The 11617-nt window shown below is 46.8% G+C and overlaps 1 protein-coding gene across 2 annotated transcripts in view; it reads left to right on the forward strand.

Annotated features, from left to right (window-relative positions):
- RNF4 (ring finger protein 4) overlaps positions 1–1579 on the forward strand; it is a 33032-nt gene extending 31453 nt beyond the window's left edge. For both annotated transcript variants that reach the window (XM_032253965.1, XM_032253966.1), the window contains exons 7-8: positions 380–428; positions 953–1579. In XM_032253965.1, the coding sequence (XP_032109856.1) occupies positions 380–428; positions 953–1102 (199 nt within the window). In that variant the 3' untranslated portion in view covers positions 1103–1579. The remainder of the gene's footprint in view (positions 1–379; positions 429–952) is intronic.
- The last annotated feature ends 10038 nt before the right edge of the window (positions 1580–11617 follow it).

Here is an 11617-nt window from a genome sequence, read left to right on the forward strand (position 1 = left end):
TACAGTTGGAACTGGGTCTGGAACTGAATGCAGTTGTTCCCACTGTAACCAGAATATGTGAGCACTAACAGGTGGGCACAAACAGTCCCAGTGGCCCCAGACAGGGATCCTGGGGCTGGTGGGGACCCAGGGGAGGGCAGGGTGGCTCAGGTTGTCTGTACCTTCTCTTGTTCCCCTTTCTTATGTTCACCCTGCCACATACCCATGAGGCAGTTGGCTTTCCCGAAAGTCTCGTGGGTGCCTATGCTAAAGCAGAGTCGGAGGAGGCCAGGGGCGGGACTCTTGCAGGGGATATGGACACTTACATGAAGGCCACTTATGGGGTATAATGAAATGTTTGCATTTACTGAGAAACTAATGTGAAGCACTGTGATCTTAGGCCCTCTGGTACTGTCAGTTGTCCTATCTGCATGGATGGATACTCAGAGGTAAGTAAGCCAGGCTGGATCTTCCTTGCTTCTGGTTTCTAAACTTCAGTGAAAGAATTGGGTGAGACAGGATCTTCTGCTTTGGTGAAATTTGACACCTCTACTTGCAGTCATGCCTGGTCCATCCCTTGCTGCACATCTGTCTGTGAGGGGAGAATGTGCCAGTTTCTCCTTGGACCCTGCAACTTTCACCTTCCCCTGTATGCCCTGAGCTTCCAGGTGTAAATGCATCCTCTTTTCGCGTCCCCCATTCTGGCTCTAACTGGAAGCTGCTAGTGTTTACTGGGGTCCCTCATAACCCTCTTGGGCTGCCACACTGCTGAGATGCCGCAGCCCCTGCCTCCTGCTCTCCAGCTCCAGGCACAGTTAGCTCTCCAGAGCCCCTCCCTGTTGCTGCTGCAGCCTGGCTCGCTCTTCCCTCTAATTGGTCATCTTAGGCATAGACAGGGGTGGGATTCTCTGGGGACAGTGGCTGCTCTGGGACAAGGGCAAACTCAGAGGCTCTTATTTTTAATGCCTTCTAGATTGTGCAGAATGGACGTCTCATCGTTTCCACAGAATGTGGCCATGTCTTCTGTAGCCAGTGCCTCCGTGATTCCCTGAGGAATGCTAATACTTGCCCAACTTGTAGGAAAAAGATCAACCACAAACGGTACCACCCCATTTATATATGAAGTATTCAGAGCTGCTCAGAGAGACGGATGGACAGACAGACAGCCAGGTTTTCCAGTGGTATCTATCTGCCTCCATTTTCCTGAGCTCAGAAAGACTGTGTCGAAACCAACGTCCAATATGTAAACTGCTCTTTTGTTTCCAACCCCTTCCTTTTGTTATCTCCAGTCTAATGCTGTGGCGCTGGACTCAGGACCCTCCAAGGTCTTCTGTGTTCCCCTGGGGTGGTCGGTTCTAGGGTGGGAGAAAGGGAGGAGTCAGGCACATTGTAATTGGGAATTGTGGTTCTAGTCTGGTTGGAGAACGTGCACAGTTGCCAAGAAATTTTCCCTGTTTGGAAAGTTTGCCCCAGCTCCCCGGGCACCCCACCTCTTGTCCCAAGTGTCTGCCGGTTGACCAGTCTGCCTGCCCACACATTGACCAAGCCAGACCTGGTTCACCCAGCTCGAGGATCCCAGGTGCAAGAGTGGCCCCTTGAGGCCCTGGAAAAGACCAGTCACTGGACTTCTTCCCTTGAGGTTGCCGTGATTCTGCCTGCATCTTATTGATCTGCAGTGATTTCTGCAAAAAGAGAAATTCTGCAGGGCAATCCCCTGTTTTCTAAGAAGGAAAAAGTGCAATAAAGGCCATTCTTTACCTACTTTTCAGCAGTCCACAAGATGTAGCACTATTAGCATCCCCCCCAGAGGCCTAATGTTGCTTGCGGAGCAGTGCCCATCCCAGTCCCTTTCTGCCCACCAGCTGTTCTCAGGAACCTTACCCACGCTCCAGCGTCCTTCACCTGGCACAGGACATGCAGGTCAAATAGGGCAGGCACTTGTGTGGGTGTCCTCTCCTTTCTGATAAAATCCATCCTGTGTTCACCACGCACCCTCCAGTCCTCAGATCCTCAGTTCCCACTGCCTAATGTCTGCCCCCGCATAGATGCTGAGAGGTGGTGGCAGTAATTTTGGCCTTATCAGCCACTCAGTTCCAGGCTTTTGCCCAAGTCACTGTTGCCCCATGTTTCAGAGAACCTGGCCCACCTGACTTGGCTTTCTCATCCTTCCCAACCCCATGGCATTTATTTCAGAAACTACTCTGGACAGTTGGGCTTGGATCCTTTGGGCTTTTGACTACATAGTTTTTGATTGGTAAACACAGTGGCTTATCCCCGCACAGGAACCCAGATGACAACCTCTCCTTCACTCCACAGGTGTGTGGGAGCCTCGGGTTCTCTCAAGAGGCAGCAAAGTGCCCCTGACAGCACAGGGCCTGGGGGTGGCTAATGAGAGAGGCCTTAGAGTGCCAGCCTGCCTCCTCTTCCTCACTCCTCCTTCCTCAGAGGGCTTCAAGCCAAACCAACGGCCTTTTCATGTGAAGCAGCTTAAGAGTGGGAAAGGGGCCACTTCTGGCTTTGTTAGCAATAACTGACCTTCAGTTTACCCTTCTGAAGGAGCAGGAACTCAGCACAGAGCTCACTTTAAATGGGGCTGAAGGAGTGTCCCTCCTCTATGTGAAAGGAACATTGTTTTATTCTTCATTCTGACTTTTTAACCGTTGGGCTCAGTTAGTTTGAATGAAAATCATAATTTTCTACCTGGAGTTGAAGAGGGCAGGAGGCTCACCTCTCATTGTCGTGATGTGTAGCATGTCTGCCCTCTGACTGGACATCATTGCCATTAACTTTCTTCTGGGCGTCATGGCAACGTCATGATGCCCAGACTTGGAGCAAGGCAACCTTGGAGCCAGTCCAATAATAAAATATGGTAACACCCATTTTTAAATTTCTTTAAGTTTTATCCTTAAAGATAACTCAAGTGGTTGATTATAAAAGTTGTATTACTTTGTCCTAAATTAAATCGGTAAAAAGAAAATTTTTTTTTTTAATGTGTTTGGTTTCTACTATTCAGAAACTGCAAACTAGGAAAAGGTTGGTGTGCAAAAATCTCTCCTTTTTTCAATGTACATAGTTCAGCTTTTTCTTTGTTACATTTAAACTATATCCATGGATATCAGTCTGTTTTGGACTCCTCTGCTAGTGTTAAAGATGGAAATAAAACCATTAATTTGAACCAAATATCTTTCACACATTCATTTGCTCTTTGGAATTAGAGTCTGTTTTCCCCCTTTTTGCCAACCTGTGGGGTTCTTATCTGCCTTGCGTTGAGTATATTTCGCATCGGTGTGTGTTCATGAAGTTTGCCTGTCCTAAATCCAGCAAGCATGTGAAAGGCTATTCTTAGGACAGAGCCACAAGCCCAAGCCTGGAGTTCCTGAGAGAGCAGGGTCGACTCTGAGAGGCACAGTTGACCGAGAAGCTGTCTGCCCAGCTTGGCCAGCCTCTCAGAGGTGCTGGGGGTGCTGCTCTGAGTGGGATGGACCAAGATCGCCCTGGAGACCTTGCACTGCAATGCCCCCCTTTGACCCTGTCCACCCAGATACAGAATTTGCCCTCTGAATGGGAGTCAGCGCTGGGAGTACATAGGTGTGCCAGCCACGGCCACAGGTGCGCAGCGCCAGCAAAACCACAGGGGGAAATGGACTTGGCAGTGTGGCCAAGCTCTCCCTTTGCCTCTGCTCTCCTCTGAACCTGCCTAGCTGTCCCCGGGGATGAAAAAGACTCACATGCTGGCTGCCTACTATCTAGTGCAGATAGTTTGCTTACCATGCTCCTGGCAGTACACTTTTGGCCCTGTGGGCAATGAGACACATCCTGAACATGGTTCAGAGGAGACAGTCACTCCCCAGGCCAGTAGGAACTTGAAACTGGCGAGGGTGAGGAACAGGAAGCCAGGAGAGCCGGCAGCAAGAAGTTGAACCTGTCCAGAAAGCTCTCCCTGTGCAAGGGCTGCTAAGTTGCCATCCTTAAGGTCGAGAAAGCTCTCTAGGGAAAGAGGAAAGAACCAGAGCCCCAGGCTAGGCCTGTGAAAGGTGTGAGAAGGACCTCCTCCTTGTGGGCATACAGTAGGATCTGCAGGCCTCCCCAGTACCTGAAGGCATCGGACCAGATACTTTTGGTAGCCGCTTAGGGCCTGGCAGTTTTTTACTCCAGGAACAAGCCCAGGGGAGGCAGGGAGCAGTGTATCTGCAAGACCGGTACTGACAGTGTTGTTTGTTTTCTTTTTGGCAATATAGAAACAATTGATTTTTGTATATTGTGTATCCAGAATCCTTGCTAAGCCTTTTTTCCCCCTTAAGATGGAGTCTGGCTCACCGCGAACTCCGCCTCTTGGGTTCAAGCGATTCACCTGCCTCAGCCTCCCAAGTAGCTGGGATTGCAGGTGCCCCCTACCATACCCAGCTAATTTTTTTGTATTTTTGGTAGAGACGGTTTCACCATGCTGGCCAGGCTGGTCTCGAACTCCCGACCTCAAGCTATCCACCTGCCTCGGCCTCCCAAAGTGCTGGGATTAACAGGCGTGAGCCAGCACACCTGCTCTTCTATTTGTTTTGGGGCACAAGTGAATGTGGGATCTTACTAGTTCTTTTTCTGCTTCTTTTGAGACAAGATTTTTTTTCTCTTTAATCAGCTAATGTAGTGTGTAACATAGTTATATGTTTGTTATTTACAGGGTTTTTTTTTTGAGACCGAGTCTCACTGTCGCCCAGGCTGGCGTGTAATAGCACCATCTCAGCTCACTGAACTTCCACCTCCCATGTTGAAGCAATTCTGCCTCCACCTCCCGAGTAGCTGTGATTACAGGTGTGTGTCACCATGCCCACAAAATGTTTTGTATTTTTAGGAGAGACGGTGTTTAACCATGTTGGCCAGGCTGGTCTCAAACTCATGACATCAAGTGATCCACCCACCTGGGCCTCCCAGCGTGCTGGAATTATAGGCGTGAGCCACTGCACCTGGCCTTACAGGGATATGTTCTGAGAAATGTACTGTTAGGCAATTTTGCTGTTGTATGAACACTGTAGAGTGTATTGTGTAATTAAGTAAATCTGGATGGTAGAGAGCCTACTACATATTGAGCCAATTTCTCCAGGCTACAAACCTGTACAACATGTTACTGTACTGAATACTGAAGGCAGTTGTAACACAATGGTAAGTAAACATAGAAAAGCTACAGAAAAGGCCAGGAGCTGTGGTTCATGCCTGTAATCCCAGCACTTTGGGAGGCTGAGGCGGGCAGATCACCTGAGGTTGGGAGTTTGAGACCAGTATCACCAACATGGAGAAACCCCATCTCTACTAAAGATACAAAATTAGCTGGGCGTGGGGGCCCATGCCTATAATCGCAGCTACTCGGGAGGCTGAGATGAGAATTACTTGAACCTGGGAGGTGGAGGTTGTGGTGAGCCAAGATGCACCATTGCACTCCAGCCTGGGCAATGAGTGAACCTCCTTATCAAAAAAAGAAAAAAAAAAAAGATACAGAAAAAATATAGCACAAAAGGTGAAAAACAGGATGGGTGCCATGGCTCACACCTGTAATCCTAGCCCTTTGGGAGGCCAAGGTGGGCAGATCACTTGGAGTAAGGAGTTCGAAACCAGCCTGGCCAACATGGTGAAACCCAGCCTCTACTAAAAATACAAAACTTAGCCGTGTGTGGTGGCAGGCACCTGTAATCCCAGCTACCTAGGAGGTTGAGGCAGGAGAATCGCTTGAACCTGGGAGGCGGAGGTTGCGGTGAGGTGAGATTGTGGCACTGCACTCCCCTAGGTGACAGAGGGAGACTCCATCTCAGAAAACAAAAAGACGGAGGCTGAGGGCCGGGTGCAGTGGCTCCAGCCTCCCATCACTTTAAAGGATTAGGTGGGCAGATCACAATGTCAGGAGATTGAGACCTTGCTGGCTAACATGGTGAAACCCCATCTCTACTAGAAATATAAAAAAATTAGCCGAGTGTGGTGACACTTGCCTGTAGTGTCTGCTACTGGGGAGGGTGAGGCAGGAGAATCACTTGAACCCAGGAGGTGGAGGTTGCAATGAGCTGAGATCGCGCAACTGCACTCCAGCCTGGGCAACAGAGTGAGACTCTGTCTCAAAAAAAAAAAAATGGGGGCTGGGCACAGGGGCTCACACCTGTAATCCCAACACTGGGAGGCAGATGTGGGAGGATGGCTTGAGCTCAAGAGTTCAAGACCAGCCTGAGCAACATAGTGAGACCATCTCTATTATTTTAAAAAATAATAATTAAAAACCACAGCCGGGCATGCTGGTTTACGCCTGTAATCCCAGCATTTTGAAGGCTGGGGTGGGCAGATCACAAGGTCAAGAGATCAAGACCATCCTGGCCAACATGGTGAAACCCCATCTCTATTAAAAATACAAAAAAAAATCAGCCGGGTGTGCTGGTGCATGCCTGTAGTCCCAGCTACTTGTGAGGCTGAAGCAGGAGAATTGCTTGAAACTGGAAAACAGGGCCGGGCGTGGTGGCTCAAGCCTGTAATCCCAGCACTTTGGGAGGCCGAGGCGGGTGGATCACGAGGTCAAGAGATTGAGACCATCCTGGTCAGCATGGTGAAACCCCGTCTCTACTAAAAATACAAAAAATTAGCTGGGCATGGTGGCGCGTGCCTGTAATCCCAGCTACTCAGGAGGCTGAGGCAGGAGAATTGCCTGAACCCAGGAGGCGGAGGTTGCGGTGAGCCGAGATCGCGCCATTGCACTCCAGCCTGGGTAACATGAGTGAAACTCCGTCTCAAAAAAAAAAAAAAAGAAACTGGAAAACGGAAGTTGCAGTGAGCTGGGATGGTTCCACTGCATTCCAGCATGGCAATGGAGCGAGACTCCATCTCAAAAAAGAAAAAAAAAAAAGACATACATTAGCCTAAGTCTCCGCAAGGTCAGGATCATCATCATCACTGTCTTCCACCTCCTCTCGTTCCACCAGAGGGTCTTCAGGGCCAACGACATGTGGAGCTGTCATCTGTGGTAACAGGGCCTCTGGAATACCTCCTGAAGAACCTGCGTGAGACTGTTTTGCAGTTGACTTTTTTGGGGGGACGGGAGGAACAGAGTCTTGCTTTGTCACCTGTGCTGGAGTGTGGTGGCACAATCATGACTCATTGCAGCTTTGACCTCCCAGGCTCAAGCGATTCTCCCACCTCACCCTCTTGAGTAGCTGGGACCACATTCACTATGCCCAGCTAATTTTGTTTATATTTTACAGAGGCAAAGTGTCACTCTGTTGCCCACACTGGTCTGAAAGCAATCCTCCTGCCTTGGCCTCCCCAAAGTGCTGAAACTACAGGTGTGAGCCACTGTGCCAAACCTTTATTTTTTTTATTTTTTATTTTTTTTTAAGACGGATTTCACCATGTTGGTCAGGCTGGTCTTGAACTCCCGACCTCAGGTGATTTGCCCGCCTTGGCCTCCAAAGTGCTGGGATTACAGGCGTAAGTTAACCGTACCCGGCGCAGTACTTTTTTTCCCCCAGGTTTTCTTTGCTTTTTGTAGAGACAGGATCTCACTATGTTGCCCTGCTATTGAGCTTCTGACCTCCAGCAATCCTGAATATAGTCTGAAAATATTTCATTGTACTGTGTGCTATGGATAACTGGGCTCTCAAAAAGCAAAAACAGAAAAGGGTGTACTACTGTATTATATTGTAAGATTCATTCATGTGTAGTTCACTTTTCTCACGACATTTATTAGATGGATTTGCTTCAATTTATCCATTATTTGGGTCATTTAAGTTTTGGGGCTATTAGTAGGCAAAAAATGAACATTCTGTATGTCTCCTTTGGTGCAGTTTTCCTCACATACCTAATGGGCATATACTTACAGGTGAAACTACTGGACTGTAGAGTATGAACATACTGAAAAACTCACAAATGTATGGAATTAAATAGAACACTTAACCAGTGGGTCAAAGAATACATCAAAAGATAAATCAGAAAATGCTTTGAGAAGAGTGAAAACAAAAAGACAACATACCAAACCTTATGCAGCGAAAGCTGTGCTCAGGGGAATATTCGTAGCTGTAAACACCTACACTAAAACGTCGCAGGCCAGCCTGGTGGCTCACGCCTGTAATCTCGGCACTTTGGGAGGCTGAGGTGGGTGGATCACTTGAGGTCAGGAGTTCAAGACTAGCCTGGCCAAGAAGGTGAAACCTCATCTCACCATGTATACAGATACTCATTTTGTATTTATAAAAATACAAAAATTGGCCAGTCAACATGGTGAATCCCCATCTCTACTAAAAATACAAAAATACTCTGTTGCCAAGCTGGAGTGCAATAGCGCGATCTCAGTTCACTGCAGCCTCCCCTTCCTGGGTTGAAGCGATTCTCCGGCCTCAGCCTCCCAAGTAGCTGGGACTACAGGTGTGTACCACCATGCCCAGCTAATTTTTGTATTTTTAGTAACAACGGGGTTCCATCCACCATGTTGGCCAGGATGGTCTCAATATCTTGACCTTGTGATCCACCCACCTTGGCCTCCCAAAGTGCTCGGATTACAGCCTTAAACCACCACAACCAGCCAGCAATTTCTTAAAATGCAAAACTAAATAAAAGGAGACTATAGCATAAAATAATATGAAATACATAGGGAATAAGTCTGACAAAAGATGTGTTACACAAGTAGACTACACCTTAAAACATTGCTAAGACTAAATAAATGTATGTAAACATAGCTCATGTACTGGAAGATTGTTAGACATCACTATCTCCAAATTGATCTGTACATTCCACACAATCTTTGTTAAAATTGACCAGATTTTTTAAAGAAATTGACAAGCTGATTCTCAAATTCATATGAAATTCACAGGAATTCCTGTGAAATTATGATATGAAATTCCTGTGAATTTCAAATGAATATGAATATTCAAAACAACACGTAAAAATCACAGTATTTTTGTATTTATAAAATAATACAAAATACAGGCAGTGGCCCACACCTGTAATCCCAGCACTGTGGGAGGCCATGACGAGGATCACTTGAGCTTGAGCCCAGGAGTTCGTGGCTAGCCTGGGCAACATAGTGAGACCCCATCTCTACAAAAATTAAAATTAAATTAGCTGGGCACAGTGATGAGTACCTGTGGTCCCAGCTTCTCAGGAGACTGAGGTGGGAGGGTCAGTTGAGCCTGGGAGGTCCAGGCTGCAGTGAGCTGTGATTGGGCCACTACACTCCAGCCTGGGTGGTAGAGTGAGATCCCATTTCTAAATAAATAAATAATAGAAGAATAAAGCTGGAGGATTTAAACACTCCCTTATGCTAAGATTTATAAGGCTACTACTGTAATCTGTGTGGTATTGATATAAAAGTTGACAAATAGATAAATGGCACAGAATAGTGCCCAGAAATAGACATGAGTACAGTCTATTTTTGACAAGTGTCCAAAGGCAATTTAGTGGACAAAATATAGACTTCAACAAATGGTGCTGAAATTCTATATACAACAAATACTTCAACGTTACCATGTACAAAAATTATCTCAAAATGAAGCATAGAACTAAATGTAGAACTTAAAACTATACAAGTTCTGAAATGAAGGGAGAAAAGCTTTGTGATTTTGTGTCAGGAAAGAATTATAGTAGTAGCATAAGAGGAAAACAAATTGGATTTGATAAAAAAAAAAAAAAAAAGAAAAGAAAAGAAATTTTGCACCTTAGAACACCATTAAGACAAAGAACCAGCTGGGAGCAGTAGCTCATGACTGTAATCCCAGAACTTTGAGAGGCCAAGGTTGGCAGATCGCTTGAGCCCGGGAGTTTGAGAACAGCCTGGACAACATAGTGAAACTCCATCTTTACATTAAAAAAACAAAAAACAAAAAGCTGGGAATGGTGGTGTACACCTGTGGTCCTGGATACTTGGGAAGCTGGAATGGGAAGATTGCTTGAGCCCAGGAATTCAAGGCTTCAGTGAGCCATGATCACACTTCTGCACTCCAGCCTGGGTTACAGAGTGAGACCCTGTCTCTAAAAAGTGAGATTCTGGCCAGGCATGGCGGCTCATGCCTGTAATCCTAGCACTTTGGAAGGCCGAGGCAGGCAGATCATGAGGTCAGGAGTTCAAGACCAGCCTGACCAACACGATGAAACCCCATCTCCACTAAAAATACAAAAATTATGGCAAGGCATGGTGGCTCACTCCTATAATCCCAGCACTTTGGGAGGCCGAGGCGGGTGTATCACCTGAGGTCAGGAGTTCGAGACTAGCTTCGCCAACAGGTGAAACCCCATCTCTACTAAAAATGCAAAAATTAGCTGGGCATGGTGACACACATTTGTAATCCCAGCTACTCAGGGGGCTGAGGCAGGAGAATCGCTTGAACCTGGAAGGTGGTGGTTGCAGTGAGCCGCAATCGCGCCACTGCACTCCAGCCTGGGCGACAGAGCAAGACTCTGTCTCAAATAAACAAACAAAAATACAAAAATTAACCGGGTATGGTGGTGCATGCCTGTAATCCCAGCTACTCAGGAGGCTGAGGCAGGACAATCGCTTGAACCCCTGAGGCAGAGGTTGCAGTGAGCCGAGATTGTGCCACTGCACTCCAGCCTGCATGACAGAGTGAGACTCCGTGTCAAAAATAAAAAAATAGTGAGACCCTATCTCTAAAATAAATAGTTGGGAAATAAAATAGGCCAGGTGCAGTGGCTCACACCTGTAATCCTAACACTTTGGGAGGCCAAGGTGGGAGGATTGAGCCCAGGAGTTTCAGACCACCCTGGGCAATATAGTGACACCCCATGTCTATAGAAAAATTTAAAAATTACCCAGGCATGGTGGAATGTGCCTGTCATCCCAGCTACTTGGGAGGCTGAGGTGGGAGGACTGCTTGAGCCCACGTTAAGGTGGCAGAGAGCCCTGATCACGCCACTGCGCTCCAGCTTCGGTGAACCTGTCTCAAAAAATAATAAAAGACTGCCGGGCGCGGTGGCTCAAGCCTGTAATCCCAGCACTTTGGGAGGCCGAGGCGGGTGGATCACGAGGTCAAGAGATCGAGACCATCCTGGTCAACATGGTGAAACCCCGTCTCTACTAAAAATACAAAAAATTAGCTGAGCATGGTGGTGCGTGCCTGTAATCCCAGCTACTCAGGAGGCTGAGGCAGGAGAATTGCCTGAACCCAAGAGGTGGAGGTTGCGGTGAGCCGAGATCGCGCCATTGCACTCCAGCCTGGGTAACAAGAGCGAAACTCCGTCTCAAAAAAAAAAAAATAATAATAATAATAATAAAAGACTAAGAAGTGACAAGTCAGAGACTTGGTGAAAATATTTTCAAATTACACATCTGAGACAGGACTTGTATCCAGAATATAAAAAGAACACTCAAATCTCAATAATTAACATGCAAATAAATGAGCAAAAGATTTAGCAGAATCTTCCTCAAAGAAGATATGTGGTGTGGACGGTAAGAACATGAAAAATCTGCAAAATTATTAGTAGCGAAAAGCAAATTAAAATCACAATAAGATATTACCACACATTTTAAACCATTGGATATCTAAAATTAACAATACTTAACCATGTCAGCTATTGGCAGAGGTGTAGAGTAGCTGAATCTCACATGCAGTGTTGATTGGAAATGTAAAGTGATACAATCACTTTTTTTCACTTTTTTTTTTTT

The sequence above is a fragment of the Sapajus apella genome, unplaced genomic scaffold, assembly GCF_009761245.1.
Source record: "Sapajus apella isolate SASKATOON/1434 unplaced genomic scaffold, GSC_monkey_1.0 scaffold85, whole genome shotgun sequence".
In the NCBI taxonomy this organism is placed as follows: Eukaryota; Metazoa; Chordata; class Mammalia; order Primates; family Cebidae; genus Sapajus; species Sapajus apella.